Genomic DNA, 22,484 nt, shown 5'->3' on the forward strand with positions numbered 1-22,484 from the left:
TGCTGTGGATCTATGAAGCTGTTGATTTACCATCTGTATTTAACTTCTTATGTAGTGGGAAAAGTGTATTTCAAAACAAAGTAGAATTTTCCCTTGTCAAGTAGTAACTAGACTTTCTACTTGGACTTTTACCTATTTTATGACAATTTGCCATGTTAAATGTGATACTCTTGACTTACCTCAGGTATTCAGCCTAATTTCTAGGGTGGTAGGAAAATTGTATTTCAAAACAAAGTGGAATTTTCACTTGTCAAATAATAACTAGACTTTCTAGTTAGACATTTAATCTCTTTTAAATGAAAATTTGCTATGGACCTATGAACCTGCTGGTTTTCTACATGCCTTTGGCTTAACTTTTAGCATGGTAGGGAAATTTATTTCTAAGCACAGTAACATTTTCAGTCGTCAGTATTAGCTAGACTTAGTATTTGGTTATTTTATCACTATTATAAGAGTTGCCATCAATCTAAAAGCTGTAGGTTTACCTGGTGTATTTAGCTTAGCTTCTAGGACAATGGACAAATTGTATTTTTAAGCAAATTGGAATTTTCACTAGTCTTTCTCTCAAACATTAAAAATAGTGAGAGACAGGACCAGAGAAAACCAGTGAGAGAACTCAAAGACAACATGTATTTCAGATTCTAACACGGGTTTCCTACTGATGAAAACCATGCTCTAAACAAAATGCTGAATCAGGGAAGAAACCCTGACATGTTAAAAAACTCTCCATCAAATTTCAGATTGTTTGAGGATTCCAGTAAGGGCAGGATTTATAGATCCTATTTTCTCCTAAATAACCAGCCACTTTGTTTCTTTTTCTCTTTTACTAACTGTAGCACACACTCACTCTTTCTGACTCCTTTTCTTGAACCTTACCCTTGCCTCAGCTTTAAACATCAGAGTGCAAATCCTATTGCTGATCTTATTTCCTGCTCTTATTGCAAAATAAGGATTCCAGGTGAATAGATGATATGAGTTTATGTGTCCGCTAGAAATTCTCGAGATGGAGCTGTGGTTTAGTCCAAAGCTTCATAGAACTGTTAACATGGTGGCTTTTTTCCCCCTTTTCATCCTATTGAACTTCTCCAGCAGAGAAAGAGAGACAGACATAACAGACATACAGACAGACAGTCATGAGCAGACTCTCTCTCTTACACACACACACACTCAAGCTTTTTCTAAACTTCAGAATACTGCTCTCTAGTCGGCTGTCTTCCTGATTTCCAGAAATGTTAGCCAAAACAGGAATGCAAAATTCAAAAAAAGAAGCTGGTGTTCCTAAGGATCAACAAGTCTTTTTAAATGAACATTTTTTGATCGGGTTTTTAGTTGATAGGATCAGATGGAGTCTCAATGCTCTTAAAGCTGTTTAATATGATGTGCCTCCAAACAACATTCTCTCTAAGCAGAATTCCTAGTGTCTTCAATTTTTAAACAATGTAACTGTAGTAAAGACAGTATTGAATAAAAAACAATCTCCACAGTCTGATGCTAGAACAGACATTTCCACTGATGCTTCTTTCTTTCTTGTCTTTGTTCTGTGTGCATAAGTATTTTTCAAAGACTGTAATTTTAATATGTGTAGTTTTGTACACTTTGTTTTGAAACATAAGTGCATCTTGCTTTCAGCAAAGCATTTGTTAAGGCTTTAGATGCTCTTATGCGAGATGGTGTGTAGACTAGCCGGATTGTTTTGTGAGTATGAGGTAGGCTAAGCTAAGCACCCACCAGGTGTGTGGGTTACTGGGTTGGGGTCCAAGAGTGGTCCCTAGGGAAAGATCCAAGCCTTTGCCCTGGGTCTTCTCTTTTTCAGTGAATTTTATGAATGATTTTGATGAAGATTTAAGAAGCTTGCATTAAAATCCAGGGATGACTTGCAAAGGGGTAACTGTGATAAGTAGATAACAGAATTTAGAGTTAATATTACTTAAACAGGCTGCTGTGCCATGCAAAAGATGTTTTATAGCAGTAAATACATCATAATTCATTGGTATATAAGGAAGGAGGTGACTTAATGTGGTGGCAATTTTTGAGGGAAAAGAAGGTTAATATGAACCAGCGGTTTGATGTGTCTGTGAAAAAGAAAAAAAAATCAAATTCAGATTCTGAGAATAGTATAGTGTCCATATGTCACAAAAATTAATAGTACCCCCCTCTAATTAACCACATCTGTAGTATTGTGTCCATTTCTGGCTGTCACATTTAAAGAGAGACGTTGACAAATTAGACAACTTCCAGAACAGTCCGTGGGGATGGTGAGGGGTCTGGCAATCCTGTCACGGGAGGTATCCTCAAAGGGTCTGGAAATGTTTAGCTTGAAGACTAAAAGTAGACATAAACTCTCTTCTGTTTGTTTCGGAAAGCAGAACTAGCTCCAGTGGGTGAAAGGTAGAGACAGATTTCAATTCCAGACCTTTCTAACAGTTAGTGCAGCTCAGCAAGGGAATCAACCTAACACTTTTACATGGTCTGTTCTGTCAAAATATCAAAAATATTCACCTTTATTGCAATTAATGTTTAATCTGAAGGCTGTGATAACATTTTTGTGTAGGGCAGCAAAGAAGCTTGTGATGGAAACATTTCATTTGTTTCTGATAAACTGTCTAAAAAGAAGAGCCCTATGTATTGCAAGTTGATCTCTTACAACTTGAAAGTAGCTGTAATGGGGCAATTTAACACATTCCTTCCTACCCTCTTATTCTGTTTCAAACATGAATATCTATCAGAGAAGAGAATTAAAGGGCTTTTGGCTCTGTTTTGGCTCCCCCCACCCCCTTCCTGCAGAGTGTCCCGGGCCTTAACTTGTTTCCCATAGTTCTTCCTTTCCTGATGTTTCTCGCTGGCTGGGAACAGGCTTCCCGGGCAGTGGCTGGCCGATGCTGGGGCACCCAGGGTTAAGGGGGAGCAGCCGCTGCTGGCTGCTGGTGCAGGACAGCTAAGCCCTTGGCCGCTGGATCCTCTTACCCTGGGGGAAACAGGGGGCAGTTTTCACCACTCTTCTATGTCCTTGACATACTTGGTTATAATTTTTAGCTTTTCAGTTGAAGATAAAACCTTTCAATCAAAAGTAGCTTCCGACCCTGTGCTCTTTTAACTTCTCTCCATTTCAGGTTAGCCTGGATTCTGACAGTCCCAGGGGCACATTCTTTGTGTCTCAAATATGTCTTGTGGCAGATTTTCTTTCTCCTCCATCCACCTATTGATTGTTTATTTTGATTACTATATCTAACTTTGGAAACTTGATTGCTCAAAATCTGTAGAGTGTGCAGCAGAGGACCCCATTTCTGAGGAGTGATAACCTGTAACACATCTGACTCCACAGAAACTCATTTTATGTCCTGGAGCCTTGGAGTGGGGGACGGAGGGGGACTCAGATGAGAGATGTGAAGAAAGAAGAAAATATTCTTCAGGCATCTTTTTTCCCCCAACTTTTTCCTATTTCTTTTACTCCTGCCTCCCCCCGCCCCCGCCACCCTCTGCAACATACCCACAATGTTCTCACTCAGATTGTTAGGTCGGGGATATGGTCACTCTAGCTCTGACTGTGTAAAGTATATTTTTCATGTTGAACAAGTTTCTCCTTATTTTCTCTCTCTTTTATAAAAGTGCCATGCACTTTTGTGGGATTGTAATAATGCACAGGGCAACTTGTAATGGCTCGCTTCCCAGTTGTTGAAGATGCCACAGGCGTTCCTGCGCTGAGCTCCTATTTCCAAGAGAGAAATGCTCAGAGATGAGCTTCTGGCTTGTCACCGCTCGTTCACCTGATCCACAGACAGCTAGTTGTGATTCCTTGAATGCAATGCTTGCTCCTGCTCCTGGGAAGTAAATAACCCTCAGTGGTAAATTTTAAAACTTAAAAAAAGTTTTAAATAGGTTGTCTCAAAACATAAGTTGCTGGTATGATTACTAACGTTGTATTCTTGAAAAAAAAAAAATAAATAATGTGGGTAAAGCTAAAGTGCTATTGTCTTCCAGAGTCACTTTGGTAGAATTTTTGTTTTTTGGATCTTCCTTCATCTAAGAATTTTTATGCAGTATTTATGCAGTAGTGGTTTCAATGTGTTTTATTACGTACAAAGCACTTATCTTTAGCACGTCTCACTTTCTACTTAATTGCCTTGGACTAATCAGATTTTTAGAATATATCTTCAGCATTTTGTACCACGGGAATTGCCACGGCATCTGTTGTGACACGGAAGGCAGACTTTTTCTTTTCTGACAAATGAAGCTGCTCATTTCAAAAAAGCTTGGGAGTTAGGCAGCTCTGGTGTAAATTCTTTCCCATTCTTTAATGTTTCACTCATTCATCTGGTCACCATTTTGATTATTATGGAGATTTGGGGTTTATTGCGAATTTGAAAGAACAGATCACAGTTAATTTTCCTATAGTAGTTAGAGTGAAATATTTTAGTTTCCGGTTTCTTCAGCGATAGGCATAGATGTTAAGTTATTCTTTTACCTTGGAATGCAGATGAAAAGAAAAAAATTAGCCCCAAAGGTCTTTTTGTTGTTGTTTTTGTTTTTTCCTCTTTAGCAAATTGGCGTTTCTTGTTATGCGGTAAAATGACACTGGTTTTTCTCTCCTATGAAATATCTCATCAGTGGAACACCTTTAACATTTTCCATTTTCTATAGCTATAAAGTTGATTCTCATCAAAGGCCAGTACTGCAGAAGTGGAAACAGAACAGATTGCTACATGTGCTTATCAAAATTTGAAATGTATGCCCTTTTTTTTGTCTAGCCGGTTCCCTTCTAGGAGTTTAGCTTACAGATAGACTTGTGAAAGTGCTCAGAAGTAGAAGTATAAGGATGTTTCATGGAGCATTGATAGCCATAATGAAAACTTAGAAAACGTAGTAGTCATCTTTACTAAATATTCTTTTATTTATTTATTTCCTGGATGTCAACCTATTTTGAGACTCCGTGTTGGATGCTGGGGATTGTACGGTCCCAGCCATTATGAAACTTTTATACTACAGGGGCTGACAAAGATCAATTAAATAATTACACACATAAATGTGCCCTTAGAGCTATAGTAAGTGCTACCAACGCTACTAGGATTTCTAAGGAGAGGATCTGGCCAGGCAGGGGGATTAAGGAAGTCTTCTCTGAGGAGTACTGAGATCTGAAGCAAGAGTAAATGTTAGTGAGGTGAAGAGGAAAGGTGTATTTGAGATTTGAGGTAAAAGAAAGCGCTCTGTAGAGGCCCTGGGGCAGGTTCACTGGGCAAATAGAAGGTGCTGGAAGAAGTCCAGTGAAGTTGGAGCAGAGAGAGAAGAGAGAAGCCATGTGAGAGGAGGTGAGATAGGAGGTCAGGTATCGAATTTTGCTGGACCCGTTAGACCACCTTAAAGAGTATAATCTGTATCCTAAAACCTGTATTCGGAAGAGTTTTTAGCGGTACAAGATCAGATTTGCATTTCAAAAAGAGCATTTTGGCCGCTTTGTGAAGAAGAGGTTGGAGGGGTTGCGGCACACTATATCCAAGGCTACTTTTGTAATCCCCCGTGGACATGAAGCCCTCCTGGGCAGGGACAGTGCCGGGGAGATGAAGCGCGGAGGGACTTTCTGAGGAGTGAATAGCAACAGGAGTGGGTTGTGGACGGAATTCGCCTTCCCCGTGGAGATTGGCAGGAGGACATGTCAAGGATGATTTCTAGATTTCTGTCATGTTCAGGAGGATGAATGGGGGTACCATTCAGGGCAGGAGGAATGCCGGAAGAGGCCCAGACTTTAAGGGAAAGATCAGGAGTCCTCCTAGGGATAGGCTGAGTTTGAGGTGCCGAGAAGGAAATTATGCTTGAGCAACGCAACCTTCAAATGTGATATCATGTAAACAAGTCCAACATATATGCTAAGGGAAAAAAGTGTAATCATGTTATGTAAAAAAAAAAAAGCACACTGTGTGTGTATGGGTATGTGCAAAAACATTTGTCTGCCTATGCACACACATGGAAAGATGCAAAGTGGCTCCCCTGGGCATTGGAGGGGGGGCCCAGATAGATAAGAGGGGATCTTCATGTTTTATACCCTCCTGGTTATACTATTTGAATGCACTGCAATGAGGATATAGGGCTTCTATAATTAAAAAAAAAAAAAAAAGGAATGACAGCTCCAATGAACAACTGATGTGAGAGTATTTCTCTTTCAGAGTTTTCTTAATTGGAAAAACCTTGCAAGGATTATTGTTGTTGTTTTTTTTTTTAATTTTTATTTTGAACAGAATTCTTCCGACAGTTTAACTTCCCTAACTCAGTAGTGGCTCTTACACTCTGCCTTTTAATCCTTTTCCACTAGATTGCACTATTACACTAGATTTCACATCGTCTATGTACTGTTTTGTATTCTGCCTTTTGCTAATTTTATTAATTTCAAAATAGTCCAACATTTTGCAGATCAGGACATTAAATTATAATGGTGCGTATACCTACTGCATATATCAGGGATCTCTTTTGTTAAGGGTCCCACGGGTCCTCCTTATTCATCCAACATTGCTGAGATGGAACGTAGATAGTACCGTCTCCCGGCTGTGGAAACACAGTATACATTTTGCTCGGGCTCTTTGAGCAAAGGAACAAAACTACCGAGAGAAGAGGATCACCATTCCTTCTCCTTTAGCTATTCTATCAAATCAACACTTTTTCTTTTATTGGACATTGAACCCCCGCCCATTTTGATATGTATGATGCAAAGCTGAATCTTGTCTCCATGCAGTTTTTGCTTCTGTTGCACCATTTCCTCAGGAAAAATTCCTAAGAGTTTATGAGAGTCAGAGATAGCACATATCAATATGACTCGCTTCTTTCTGCATCTGGCTTTCCTCAAAAGGATTACGCTGCAGCTCTCACGCAGCATGCCTGGCCAGTGCCATCCTCTTAGTCCTCCATGAGGCCGCGTGGACCGGGGGTTATTTGGAGCCCCTGGGCTGTTGCCTCTGCTCATTAGCAGCCTCTGGCATTTACTCCACTCAGCTATAGAAATATTATCATTTCTCATGTGTCTTAATGACTGTGAAAACAAAAAAGGGAGTACTAATGTCTTTCATGCCAACTGTAGTCACTACAGTTTTTTTTTGCATTTAACCATCTACTTCAAGAAATCACATTTAAAGGAATCTAAAGTTTCCTTCATATTAGTTGTAGATTAAATGTAATAAGAACTCACATTTTTTGAGATCATCATGTGCAAAGCACTCTTCTGAAGGTTTTAACTGTGTTGTCTCGTTTAGTAACTCGTAAAATGTCTCTATGAAGCAAGGCACAAGACTGTCCCTGCCAGATAAGGAAACTGAGGTACAGAGACATTGCATAACAGTGGATAAAAACAGGGATTTCAACCCAGACACTCTGTCTTCAGACACTCTGATAGAAAAATACTATCTTTCTGTATTCCAACTTCATTTCACTCTGAAGTCTAATATCTTACCAAGCTTGTGCTAAAATTATAGAACTCTAATAATTTTCAAGTGTGTTTAATAATTCCTGATGTTTTGCCCTGCTGGAACTCTAATGTTTTAACAAAGTTTGAAGGCTTCTTATTTTTGCATTCTTGGGTTTAAAATCCTGCTGTTAACATTCTCTTAGCAGTATCTTTTCCTGAAGTTGGCGTAGGTAGTCCTTCTCATCAAAGCTTTCTCCCCCCATAGTTTCCAACTTTTTAGATTTCCTATTTTAATGAAGTGTGTGTGTGTGTGTGTGTGTGTGTGTGTGTGTGTAAATGCATTCACGCATATAATGCATGGAATTAATTTTTATGGGCATGACCTCCTTCCAGCTATTTCTAATCTACAGTCAGGGGAAAACTTACTTTTTCTAGAAAGAAAACTAAGTTGAAGATGACCTAATAGTAATAACAATATTTCAAATTACACTTAAAAATATATAGTTTACACATTGTTTTCCCATTTAACCATTTAGGGTTAGTACTGAAGAGTAGATGACATGGACTTTGCAGTAAGCCAAGAAATGTGTTCAAAATCCAACTGTGCCAATTAGTAAACACATGACCTGGGGTAAGTTCCATAATTTCCCAAGACTTCTTGTCCTCATGGCAAAATAGAACTAATAATACCTTCTTCACATAGGTGATAATGTAAGGATTGAATCAGTTAATATGTATAAAACCCTGAGTGTATGCCTCACACCTAGCATTCAAACCATGGTAGCTAACAATAATGTCAAAGACTATTTTTTTAAAGATAAAGAAGATTTCTTAATGTAAGAGACAACTGAAAAAGTATTAAGGATGGTTGCAGAAAGGAAGGGAAGAGAAGATGTAGAGGGCAAGGAGGCGACATAGCGACATGGGGAATGGTGAGCGAAGCAGAGATATGTTGGGGACGTGAGCTGTATATCCACTTTATGAAAACAAAGTCCGTGTCCCCTTCAAGTGAAATATGAAAAGAGACAGATGAGACAGTGGACAGAAAATGAGGTGACAGCTCGGTTCTAAGGTGAGTGCGTTAATCAGATTAAATTTCATTTGGCATTTCCTGCTGTTTACTTGGACGGTGATGTCGGAGTAAGTTATTATTTATTATTTCTTTCCCTTGACATTCTGATTAGCTCATCAGCAATCAGTCACCATTCAAAGCTCTTCAGTTGCTTTTATTAAATAACAATCCCCTCCTCCCCAAGTCTGCAAATTATTCAGGTTTGGGAAAGAGTAATGTCTCTTCAGAGAGTGCTCACCCCAGGCCGATGAAATGTCGTCAGTCATGTTGCTACAAGACTCAGAATAAATCATGGAATCTTATGACAAACTTTAAGTATTGTATGGTTTCTAGGGAATTTTAAGGGCATGCCAGCCACCTTTGGATTAATTCAGGCTTTGATGATTTTTGAGAGGGAGTGTTGAGCAATTGGTTAAATTGTATATACCAGTTGATCGTGTGAATTTCTTCTTAGCTTGGGCTGTGTAAACTCAGTATGTATGTTATTCTTTGCTTTTTCTGTGAATTAGAGCAAAACTCACATCCAGGTACAACTGCAGCAGAGATTATCATGAACTCAGTGAGCACAGTGGAGTTTCTTTCAAGATTTCTGGGGATGGTCTATTATCTTTGGAAAGAGTCCAAGAACCAGTCTATACACATTGAAATTTTTTTGCACATTAGATTTAATCTTGAAAAGTTATGTATAGGGCAAATATTTTTTAAACTGAGTTACATTTTCCCATGATAACCAAGGAAATCTGTTCTCACAGAAAAAGACAGACTCTGGTCCTTTTCTAACAAAAATCAAACTTTGAAATCATAACGTTTTTCAGTGAGTATCCGCATTTGTCATTGCACAGATTATAGTAATTCTCTATATGAGAAGGTAGTGGAGTGGATCCATGATCTTGAACACACAATTAAAAACAAATAGTTATTTCCATGTTACTGAGATTTCTTCCCCTGAGGTGCGGGACTTGAATGTTTAAGCAGACACGCCATCCGTGATGTTGTGTCTTGTCTTTAGTGACATTGTCTAGTGAATAGAGTCATAAAAAAATTGTCTTTTCTTTTTTTTAGATTTATTGGACTGCAGTCTTCTGTGGTCAGTGGAGAACTTTAGATGGATCACTATGGACTTTAAAAAAAGAATAATCTCAAAGCAAAGTTGGCCTTAAAGTGGAGCAATATCAGTGGGATGTCTATCCTGCTTCCATATTTTAATGATTGAGAAACCAATCAGATTTGTCTTTTGAATCCTGTAAAAGCCAACTGGACTACCCTTATAGAGGACCTGGAAATTATGAGCGATGATATGCTGGCTCACCTGGCAAGGACATGACAGAGGGTTAGACAAAAATATCTCACAGACTTGTTATCCTAGTAAATTCTTTAAATCACCCATAAAGTACAATATGTATAGTTTTGTGTGTATAACTCTGAACACTGATTCTTATGCATATGCAGTCTGAGAACCACTGGGCTAGAATAAAGGAAGGAACAAAAGGGTTGCTGTCTAGATACTCAAACCATTCTTTCTTTATGATAACTCCCCAATCCATGGCAGAGTGGGGGGCAGAAGTGGGGAAGGTTTTCAGCTCTAAGGTCAGCCTACATTTGGCACATATGATGTGAGTCAGTTGAATATCCTATCTACCTTTGGGTTCTATAGTTATCCTCAGCCTTCTAGCATTCATATTTGTGTATGAAAATTGCCTGATGAAATTGTGTAACCCACCTACCTAAACTCTCCATGGTGGAGTCGTGAATATGTGTTTTTTAAATTTTTTTTGGTGATGAAGTTTTGGAGGGTATGAATATGTATTTTTAGAGAGCAGCCCATGTGATTCTTAGGGGATCAGCATGTCGCCTTTGGAACCCAGTGATCAAGAGAACCCAGGGAGTGGGTATTTTGCCACAAGAGACTACTATGAACATTTCTGCTCCTACTTTAGCATAAATTATTTAGGAAGTGACAACTGTATTTTTCATCTAGATTTAAAAAGGACATAATTTCAGTTGTTAAGCAAATCAACCTTTTATTAGGTGAATCATCCAGAAGATTGATCTTTTAGTAGATATAAAATTAGTACCCTTAAGTTTACATATTTTAAAAAATTACATACCCACCAAGTCATTTATTTGCTCCAGGGGCTAGAACCTTTGATTTCCACTCACAGTATCACTGAAACAATCACTGAGGTTTTGTTTGCTTGTTTGTTGGTTTTTCATAACTTGGGTTTTGAATTGTATTCTTTTTTTTTAATTTTTGGAAGGGAACTTGGTATTTCTCCCAATTTTGTTAAAGCTCAGAATTTTCTACAAAATTCGGTTTAAAAAAGAATATGCATTTCATCTCTGATTTGCTAAGGTGAGGAACCCTTTCAACACGAACATTTCCTGTGCCCCTGCCAAATTTGTCTTCACTTGTCCTTACTTTCTGAATCAGGAAGTATTTTCTTTGCTTGTATATGCTGGTCTCACCCATTCTAGTTTCTCTTGCATCACGTCTCATCGGTTTTGCTCCTTTTCTTTATCCTCTGTTTTTCTCTCCCTTTGTCTTTTCCTCTGCTTCTGAACAAAATCTGTTTCTCCACCTCACGTCACCAGCTCTCTCTGCATCGTGCCATGTCTCAGTCTATCTAGTGTGTCATCTCTTTCTCCCCTATCCCAGCCAGTGTTCTTGAAACATTAACTGTATTTGCTACATTTCCATCTTGACCTTTTGCAGTCTGGCTTCTATTCTTATCCCTTTGTTGGAGCTCCACTTTGAATGAGTCCCCTGTAACTTCTCACTTTACACATCTAGCAGTCTTTTCTAACCTCTCATTCTCTTTAACCTTTATGCAGTATGTGAGGGTGCACAGTCCACCCTCCTTGATAGGTCTTCTGGTGACATATGTGACACTTCAGGCTTGGTTGTCCAAACTCTCTGACTGCCTTGTCCCTGATTTCTTTGCTGAATTATCTTCTGTGCTTGCTATATAAATATATTTATTAACATGTTCTTCTGCCTTTGCTGTCCCTCCCACTTTTTTTTTTTTTTTTTTTTTTTTTTTTTTTTTTTTTTTTTGGTACATTCCTTCTTACTATATTTCAGCTCCAGAAGCTAGGACCAAACTGTGGGGTATATCCTGGGGGATTCCGGGACTGAGCTGAACCCAGAGAGAACATACCTGAGATGGCTAGAAGAAGGGAGAATGAGATGGAGACCCAAGGTTATAGTTGGGAAAATGGTACCCAAATCCCATCTCTGAAATGTAAGGATGAAAAATGGGGGAGTAAGCAGTGAGAGTGGTAGTTTGGTTAATGGGAAATAGGGTAGATGAGTGGCTCAAGAATGTGAAGGTGTATGTTCTCCAGGTCACTTTGTATGAGAGTGCCTAATACATGTTACCTGGGAGTATGGTCTGTATAAAGAATTGTACTGGGGTTTGGTTTCAAACATCATTCCTCTGGGGATGAACGTTCAAATTTGTATCTGAAGCCCCAGTAAGTTCTCTTACGTAGCAGAGTTCTGTTTCCATCTTTCTCTTAGATGATTTCACCGGGATATCCAAGTGGTACGCCAAATTTAATATGGCTCAATTTTATCTTTCTCCTGATACTGACTCCTTTGGGGAGGGATTCCTAATCCCCTGTATCCCCCTCCTGGATCAAATATTTAGAGTCATCTTTGTTTCCCCTTTTTTAAACTAACCTCCATTCAGCAATTTGAAAACTTTGTCAGTACTCTCTCCATGATGTCCTATAACTGGCCCCACCTTTATTTTCAATTTATAGGTTGACTGCTACCCTACACTCCAGAGATAGCTCCCTATTTATTACCTCCTAACACCAATTATTATGTTCATTTCTGCCAGTGTAATGTTTCCAAACCTCAACTGTGAAATTTAAAAGATACTTTAAACCTATCACAATATCCCTAGCCAGAGATAATGGCTTCCCCCCTCAGGGTTTTGTAGTAGCTATGTTTTCTATCACTGTGTGTATGTGTAATTGTTACATTTGTGTGTGTGTGTGTGTGTGTGTGTGTGTGTGTGTGTGTGTAGATTGTAGATTGTAAACTTGTTAGGGTATAGTACCTGTGTCTTGTTTACCCTGTATCCCCACATATTCCTTGTACTGACATGCAACAAATATTTATCAAATGAAATTAAACAGCTAGTTGGGCTGGAAGGAATCTAATCTCCATTAATAGTAGGTGACCTGGGATAGTCATTTTAATTTGACATTAATTTCATTTTTGTGCATTTGTTTTATTCTGAAAAGCTTTTTTATTAAGCTGTGCTGATGGCATAAATGGAACAGTTAACTGGAAGACCAAACAGGCCAACAGTTTTATTATCAGCAGAAAAATCACTGGTGGGAAGAAAGATGGTGAGTTTAGGTGGTAAATCTAAATCCCCTTTGGGGAATCAATTAAATGTCTGCTTCCAATATTCTTTTTGCTTTTTTAGTCATGTGTGGATTTTTTTTTTTTGATAAGTTAGTCTGAAAAACTCCAGTTTTGTTTTCCTAATCTTCTAAAACTTCTGATCCTTTATGTTCTTAATCCATTATTTTCTAAGTTTTTTTCCTTTGCCATAGTTTTGCCTTTTTTTTTTAACTAAAAATAATTCTTGTTTTTAACCTATTGTGACCCTTATCCAGTCACTAGCTTGCCACTTATAAAAATTGTTACAGTGTGGTCATTATAACAATTTATTTATAATACTGTAAAACATTAAGAAGCACATTTAACATAAATTATTTTAAAAACAATATTTATACAACCTTAGAAAAATGGTCATAAAATATTTTGTTAATTGTGGATGATTTTTTGACTGATTGTTTTGTTGCAAAACCAAATTGATATGTTTTGCTATTAAGTAATTATATGGCACTTATTTTCTATCAGAAAGAGGACCTGACCCTTGGATGATTGATTATTTTTTCTGAATTTGTTCTTCCCTATCATAAATGTGTCCATTAGCAATATGCCAGGACCTTTGAAATAATGCATTTCATCAGGGAGAAAAAGACTTAATAACGAAAAGATTAGTTGTTTTCAAAATGTCAATTATCATCATAAGTTTTCACTTAATATTTCTTGATTATTTGCCTTTAAGATCTCTCTGCCCACAACCCTCTGCCCCAAACACCCTCCCCCTCCCCAACACACAATTTTGGCTATATGTGACCATACACATTGACATGTAGCCTCATTTCTGTAACTTTGGGGCAATCAAGTGTCTATAAAAATAACAACAATTTTAAAATATTTTTAAAAGAACAGTCATTTTGTGTGCTAAAATTACTGCCATGTGACAAATCCTGGGTACCTGGTAGGAGTGATTCCTGGTTTACCTCATTGTCTTCATACAGCCCTGAAGTTGAGGATCACTAGCTTTTTTCCAGCTCACACCAAATTATTCCTTATGTGGAATCATCCACTGCCATGTTTGTTTCACAATAGGACAGAGGCTTCCAATTCTCCTCTACTCTGCTGTTTTTGAAACAAACCAGCAAACACCATTGCATTTCTAAGGAATTTTTATTGTGAATACCTATAAGAAAAAGTTTTATAACAATAACTTCCCATGAGAAGGTCACAAAAATTTATTTTAAAAAGCACTAAATGCACTTACTCTAGGTCCTAAGCCCATCATCTCATAGTCTTTGCCCCAAACCCTCCTTAGGTATTCTCAAGGGGTTCTCAAGGTTTCTTCAAGGGAATTACCCGGGACGACCACCTGTGTCTGGCAGGTTCCTTAATCAAGTTGAGGGCCCTCAGCTTCTTAGACACATCCATTCTCCCTGTGTTCTAATCTTCCTAGTTATGGCCCCAGATGGCCCTCAAGGTTACCATCTGCAATGTACTAATGCTTTATCATCTCCTGAGGACTTGAGATCTGCCCTGATTACCTGGTGCCCCACATGAGATCACCAAAAACTCTCCCTTTGGACTTCACACCATTCTGCACTATATTGACAGTCATCCTTTCTTTTTCTTTAGTTTCTTCTCTTTAACTCTGATCCCTAGAACTCCTGTTGTCTTTGAATATGTACCTCCATTTCATATTTGATTTGCTAAAAAGGTGTTCCATAAGAAGCTGTTAAACCCTGTTGAGTCATTCACTCTGGTGTTTTCTTAGTGAAATGTACTATTCCAAGACCTTTGCATACAACGTTCTCCAGAATCTTCAAGAGATACTTGTCTTTTCCTCTTTTAATCTTCATGCTCCCATTGGACCCCAGATTGATTTTTCTCCTTCAACCAGAGTGATAACCATAGTTCTCAAAATAGAAGTGATCAATACATCTTGAATCTACTGAGGTACCACATCCTCGGTTTCTTTGAACTCATCTTTAGCTTCTTCTCCCTTCCTGGTCTCCTCATCCAATTTAAATCCTACCATTGTAGTTCTATGTACAGAGAACATTGAGAGAATAATACATTTCATTAACTGCATGAAGAGAATTGTTTCTAGTTGCTCATGTAGCAAGGCCATTTTAAGTGCTAACCACAGATATCAAATGTTCTTTGGGATGTTCTTGACCGTGAGTCCCAATCATCTTTTTTTGACAATTTCAAGAGACCACAAAAGATTATAAGAACACTTATATAGTAAGGTAAGTTTAGTGATTGTATTTTTTTGGTAACTTTCTTTTAAAATAATGTTCAGTTCCAAACTTAGCAGTGGGATGTGTCTTTTCTATAAATAGGATTTTGAGGTATTTGGAGTCTCAGACAATATATTTGGCAACATTCTACCTTGATATACATTAAATACTTAAAAAAATCATAAAGAGCTCTCTAAATATGGATTCCCTTTTCTTTTTCCTCACGTAGAGATAGACAAACTTAAAATTTATCCCAGCATAATTTAAGTAAAAGAGGATGAATAAGCCTTCATGTTACCAGCTTATATACTTCACTTAGATAAATGTTTCTAAATTCTCCTTTCTTACTCAAGACAACTTATTTTCCAAAATAGGTTAGCTTTAGGTTTGCTGACAGACTTTCATTGCTTTTTTTCTTAAGAAACAAGAAATGAACTTTCTCCTAAGAGAAAGTAAAAAATAATCATGTACTGATTTCCTATTTATTTTCCACTTAAATATTAAACTTGAATTTGACGTTCTTGGGAGTGAAGTCTATGTGCTATGAATAATTTGTAGAATTCTGTTCTGCCATCATAAAGGAGCTCCTCTTAGCTCACTGACAGTCAAGGAATGGGCATGGCTTGAAGATAGAAATATCTCTCTAGATGCCTTCTGCTTTTGTGTGGTTGGAGAGGAACAGGAAGTACTCCTAGGACTGAAAATACATGTTCTTCTTTGCCTCTGAAGGTGGTAAAGTCAGGACGAAGAATCACAGAGTTCCAGGACTTCAAAGGACCATCTATGAGGGAGATGAGTTTCTCCTTCTAGGCTCTGGTTATGATGGCTGAAATGTCTCCTTTTAAGCTTCAGGTTTGTTTCTTGCTTTAAACAAAAGAATCTCTAGGTTTGTTTCTTTCTTAAAATTGTGGTTGTCAATGCACTTCTTCCAGTTGTGCAGTGTTCTTACGATAACTTCACAAAATAGTGAACTTGGATTATCTGGTCAAATTCTGGTTTGTCATCAAACAAGAGAGATAATTAAGAAAGCAGAGGTGTTATGCAGCATAATTAGCTTGCTCTAGCAGGTCATAATAATATAATGTACAGCCACCAAATGTATTACCTTATGTTTTCAAATCAACAAAATATGTGACTTCCTGGCTTCAAGTCCCCAGTCTTTCCTCTTACTATTCCTGTAGGCTTGAACCTGCCATTTTGTCTCTCTGGATTCAATTTTGTTACCTATAAAATGAAGGACTGAGCTCTCCAGGAGAACAAGTGCATGCCAACTCCGATCGGTAGCATCTGTTGGGAATTCTGGGTTAAGTAGAATGCTGAGGCCATATCCAAGTAGGAGGTAATGCTATGATCTGTCTTTGGTAGAGAAATATATTTGGCATGCTCAGACAGAATGACATCTAAAGCCCTTTTCAACTGCGGCATTCGTGAGACTAAGTTTATTGATCACCAATTAACAATGGTTTGCAACCACTTTCCAACTGACATTTAAGAAAAAAACAACAGGACAAAACAAAACCATGACCATTATATGGAAAATCAAGATGTTTAACAAAATAGTTTCAGGAAGTGGCTTTGGTTGGGAGAGAGAGAGAAAGAAAAAACAACCTTTTTGCTTTTTGTAGAAAAAGACGCGAATCGTGGTTTGTCTTCCACCTCACATAAAGCACAGTGCCCTTGCCTCTTAGAGGAATGAAGTTTAAAAAGGCAATGTAATGCCTTCCTTGTGATGAATTCTACAGCCTAGGCATGGTCTGCGAAATAGAAGCGGTCACTGGCCACTGCCAAATGAATGGCCTACAGCACTTTGATGTTGAGTAAACTCAAAGGTGAAGGGGAGACTGCTGAGAAAAGCTTCCGATTCAAAACCAAGATTTATAAAGCGGGATGGATAAAACACCAGGTAAATCTTACTGAGGAAAAACAACCCAACAGGTTGTGTGCTTGGCTGGAGACTGATGTCCCTCAGAATATTTTTCTATAGCAATTATCAGGTTTGGTAATTAAATTTTAACTTGACCGTAGAAACGACACATTAAAAAATAGGTTGGGAAGGAAACCATACATATGTCAGACTCCAAAAACCCTGAAATGAGTTCTCTCAATGCAGAGATAGCAGATGAGATTCATTTCTTATAACCAATTCTGATTAACTGGTAGCAGCTTCTCAGAGTGCTGTGGATACCAGGGTCCCAAGCCTCAGAAGGAGCTTGGCAGCTGTTAAGGCTATAAAATATAAGAAAAGGATCATTTTTTCCTGGAAGAACTTACAATTTTAATGACCAGGGGTGATCATATAGTAAAGGAAGTTTAGGAATTATATTTTTAATGTAACTTTCTTTGAAAATAATGTTGCCATTCTTAACATTAAGATTAGCATAAGGATTCTTAATGTAAAGAGGATTTTGAGGAATGGAAGTATCTTGGTGCTTGGCGAAAGGTTGGTCTTCAAAGCTATACCAGATAAATGACTGTTCAGTATTATCTTTCATCTTAAACGTTTTTAAAAACCTTCTCCATCATTTTTACCCTCACTCTTTTTTTCTGGATAATACTATCAAGGCAATACTATGAAGAGTTGAGAAATAGGCATCCTCTTAGTTAAGTAATTTGCACTCAGTTAAAGCACCCTTGTCATGCTTCCCATTGAACAGCTTATCTCTTAAAATTCTCTGAACATGAGAGGCAAATTAACAAAATTGAAATGCTTTTAGAAATAGGCTTTAATTTCTTATTAATAAATTACTTATTAATTATAGTGCATTATAATATTCTTAGGCTGATTTAGCTATTGCCAAGGGTAATAGATCACTTAATCAATACATCTCTTTGTTTAAATTATGCAGTATATTTCCCACACAGCAAATATGTAAGACATTATTTTACACAACACATTAAATCCATTCATTTTGATTTGACAGTTCATGTTTACATAACGTATGGGCTGAATTAAGACTTTCTATGGTACACTTATTTATTTCTAAACGCATTTAATACATGGAGTTTATGCTGCCATCTCAAGTAATGGCTATGTCCCAATTATAGCCAGATCATCTATTCAGAATGACTGCATCAGCTAAGGACCAGGAAATACGCCACAAAAGGGTCTTCGGGTGGCCGCAATCGATGCGGCAAATGCAGGCTTCTGTTTTTCACATCTAGCAGAGCCCCGCGTGCATTAAGACAGAACAAATGTGTTCTTACTTTAACACGCAACGCCACCTCATTTGGTAGTCTGGTTTCTAAACCTGCAGCAGATTAATAGCAGCAAATTAGAAGGGATAGAGAAGCTGCTATAGGAAACATACTGATAGCAATGAGAAATGACAGCTGACAAGTTGTCTACAGATGAGAAAACAGAAAATCTATAAAACACACAACCTTAAAAAGCATTAGCAGACTGGGATCCGCTGGCGGAGGTGTGTGATCAGTAAATGACAATGCAACCCAACGGTCTGAAAGGGCGTCGTTATATAATAGAGCAGAGTGCGGTAATTGCTGTGCCAAATGATGGTCCTCTACCATCATGGAAAAGGATTGATTCCCTACTTGAGACGACTCCGCTCCCTGGAATGTTTCCTTCTTGGTTGGGGGGCGCAGGGGGTTCGTGGTAAGGTGAGGATTTACTGTCTTAAACCTTAAAAATTAGCAGGTGATTGTATAAATGGATATTTTGGAATGATTAATTTGTTGACAAAGCATCTATGAGAGAGACATGCACATAATAGGTACCAAACGGAGCCCACCCGGACAGGAATACCGATGCTACTTTATGACTTTCTTCTCAAAGAGTTCCGTGGAGAGACAGCTTTGAGATTTAAATCTAGCTGAAACTTGCAGGGTCTCACACTCAGCAGCTAGTTTCTTTGACAACCATGTACTTGTTCTTGGTGATGCAGGAAAAGGTCTGGTGAGTGTTCTCTGGACTTTTTTGTGCAGAAGGGACTTGGTACGTGCCTGTGCACGTGTCTATGCCATTAAAAATAATCGTTGTGATAACTGTGAAGTTATATGCTATAAATTCATTAGCAATGCACCACCATAATCCTTTCAAAATTTAATGTTTACTAAATACGTCCAAATTTGCTTTTGTTTTTAAGTAATTGTAAATAAGCACTCAAACGCACACGCTCATCACGATGTGGGTCCCTTAGGGAGAAAATTTCAAATGGACTATTAATAAAGGAAGACAGGATGCTATTTAGCTAACATGAGGTCCCACTTTATTGCTACTGCTATCTCTGTCTGTTACTGGATTCTTGGCTCTCTGCTGTCACATAATTGTTGAAATGGCCTGGAGTTTTCTGTACCTCATGACTAAAACATACAAAGAATAGTTTTCATCAAGTTTTTGGTGGCGTGGTAATGAAGGACATTGAACTACGTTTAGGGAGGATGACATAATCACCCTGGCCACTTGCCCATATACCCTTTTGCTCTTCTCAGACATGTAATTTTTCCCTAAAAAAAAAAAAAAAAAAAAAACCTGTTATTTATGACTACCTGTCTTCAGTTTTTAATCTTTGCAAATCTAGCTACCCTCACTGTTTGAAGATGGTGTTTTTGACCCCCTGGGTGTTGGATTTTTGGTTTAATTGTTTTTCCCATTAATGGTGATGGATTTGCACGGGATTTAGCCACACACTGGTTTCCAGTTTCATTTGTATCCAGTGGCATGTGTTTGCAGAGGTAATGGATTTGCAGCCGTAGACAATTGCAAAAGCATGCGATACACAGAGAGACCAGACCCTGTGACCTTAGCTTGATTAGCCTGACAACTGTACACATGTATATTTCAGAGATGATTGGATTTTAGTACTGCGGCGTTTTTAGAGTTTAAATTTGATTGTCAAGATTTGCTTTTAAGGAAGACAATGTGCTTCAAGCTTTCTGTTTGGGAGAACTACTTAGATACATGTGAGTGCAACACGTGTTAGCCAAGTAAGCGCAATTGTTGCTGTTGGTGCAGACCATACCGGCATTGTTGATACAGCTCATGTTTAGAACAAAAGCCTGTAACTTCGAATCCTGTGTCATTTGTTGTTTGCAAAAGGAAGCGAGGTGTAAATACTGCCCAAATAGCCTCTGTTGAAGAGCGATTTGTTTTGCAAGTAACAAATGGGGAAGGTAAAGGCAAAGGGTGCTTCTCTAAAATGTTGTGTGCCCATAATTTAAATTCTCTAAATTATGTGCCCGTAATTTAAACTGATGCTACAGAAATGAAGTATTATTTTCACAAACAAAACATAGTGGCTTAGTCATTTTCCATTTCCCGATGATGAATGTGCCATACGTCCATATCATGTTTTTCTCAAAGGGAATGGCATACTATACTTACAGAGAAGCAGGCTTTACTGTGGAGTTGCCAAGGTAACTGACCAGCAAGGATGCAGCTCAGCAGATTGCAAAAAGGCAATTGAGTACATGTGAATAAAGAAATGTGCGTGTCATCTTAAAACCCAGGAGGGCCACGGAAAATTGTGGTTTGGCTCTGCAGATCACAGAAAGGTGTTTTATTTTTTATTTTTTTTACTTTTACTTTTTATGAAAGCAGAAATGGAGATGTTCTGTACTAGTCCTTGAAGTGAGGTGATAGGCAGGGGCAGGTACCCTTTTAGGGTTCCACTTTAGGCCTTGCCAAGGGCTATATAGAAAACAGAATCCTTTTAATACTGCTTCATATGAACAACCTTTCTTTTGGCTTTATAAGCTAGCTTTTACTACCTTATGGCAGCAAAAACTAAGGCAGACTGTTAGGAGTTTATAATGTAAATGGAGGATGATAACCCCTAAACAGGTACACACATGTGAGAATTAATTCAAGTTATAAAACTGAAATTTAAGTGAAGTATTATACACACACACACACATAGTCCACAAACATAACACCTGTGTTTACCTCTGCAGTGCTTTTTAACTAGAAGGTATTCATCCATTCAAAAGGCATCAATAAAAGTATCCAGCTATGTCAGACACCTTCTAGGTGCTAAGAAAAAAAAAAAAAAAAAGGTAAAAAAGATTCAGTGCTGGACTTCAAGGTGTTTTAATCTCTAGAAAGAATAAGTTAGATAGGGGCGCCTGGGTGGCTCAGTGGGTTAAGCCTCTGCCTTCGGCTCAGGTCATGATCTCAGGGTCTTGGGATCAAGCCTGGCATTGCATCGGGCTCTCTGCTCAGCAGGGATCCTGCTCCCCCGCCACCCCCCACCCCCGCCTGCTTCTCTGCCTTCTTGTGATCTCTGTCTGTTAAATAAATAAATAGTCTTAAAAACAAAAAAGAAAAAAGAATAAGTTAGATAAACTCTGAAGAGATTCCTTTAGATTGTTCAAAATGCTCCTGTGCTTTGAAATGTAGGATTGTGATCGGAATTTAAATGCCTTTACATTTAGAATGAAGTAACTTCTCAGTAGGGGTTAACAAAGCTCTGTAATTTGACTCTTCTTACCAGTTTTTCTCCTTTTACCTTAATTATGCTCCAGGATCACTGGCTTAATTTTTTTCCTTGAAAGGTACCCTGTTATCCCACAGTTCTATCTTGTACAAGTTTTCACTGCTGAAATACCCAAATCCTCATCTATGAGTTTCACAATCTTGCTAGTATTTTAGGAGCCATGTCAAATTCTACTTCTTACATAAATCTTTTACAGATCTTCTCCAGCTTCCATTGCTCCTCGACATCTTTCCAGGTATTGCCAGAGGAGTTTAGACCTCAGGGATCCTACCTAGTTAGGTAGGCGTTGGTCTCCTAAGCCAGAAGGAAGGCAGGGACTGAGTGTCCTTCTCCACAGAGAATGTGTCACATTCTCCACAGCACCTAGCACTCAGGGGACATTGTGGAGCCCAACGGGAGAAAAAAATCTCAAATTCTCATCGTCACTGTTTTTCTGTGATTTGTTCATTCTTGTTCTTTGGAATGGGACCATTTCCACAGGTGAGTAAATTGTTCTTGGGGAGAAGAAGCTGGGTCCTCTAAATGCCTTGTACAGACTACTTAGGAAAACTAGCAAAGCAGGTCAAGAAAGGAGTCGTCTCTCTACATACCTAGCTGAAATATAACTTGCAGCTTCCTTCCGTCTGTTACACAGCCTTTGAAGCTGTGTTTTTAGTAGCAAAGCTATGGATGCATGAAACTACAAGCCAAATATTTTAGTTCAGTTCCCCATTTTTGGCAGCCATCCACAGAACGGCAGGGACAAGTTTTCACAGATAAAGAAACATTTTGTGGGAGTTCCTTATTTTTATGCTGAAAAACTTACTGTCAGTGATCTTGCTATCCAGGGCTTTTAGTTCATTGTGAGCCTAGGGTGAGCAACCTTGAAGTTCTCAAAGTTAATTACTACATTTACAAATCCGTTAGTGACTTAAGAAAAAAGAACTGACCTGATAGGATTTATCTGTTTAAAAATTGCAACCACTAGCCAATCAGGAAGATAGAAAAACTG

At 38.3% G+C, this 22,484-nt stretch overlaps 1 protein-coding gene across 7 annotated transcripts in view; it reads left to right on the forward strand.

The window, feature by feature from the left end:
• SGCE (sarcoglycan epsilon) overlaps nucleotides 1-22,484 on the forward strand; it is a 66,973-nt gene that overhangs the window by 2,923 nt on the left and 41,566 nt on the right. For 4 of the 7 annotated variants that reach the window (XM_032874928.1, XM_032874913.1, XM_032874926.1 and 1 more), the window contains exon 2: nucleotides 12,711-12,818. The exons of 2 other annotated variants lie outside the window; for them this stretch is intronic. In XM_032874928.1, coding sequence (XP_032730819.1) covers nucleotides 12,711-12,818 — 108 coding nt within the window. Of the gene's footprint in view, nucleotides 1-12,710; nucleotides 12,819-22,484 lie in introns of those variants that run through there. One more of the 7 variants, XM_032874921.1, reaches the window with a different exon arrangement.

Source organism: Lontra canadensis, unplaced genomic scaffold (genome assembly GCF_010015895.1).
Source record: "Lontra canadensis isolate GAN:19392208 unplaced genomic scaffold, GSC_riverotter_1.0 scaffold2, whole genome shotgun sequence".
NCBI classification, from domain to species: domain Eukaryota; kingdom Metazoa; phylum Chordata; class Mammalia; order Carnivora; family Mustelidae; genus Lontra; species Lontra canadensis.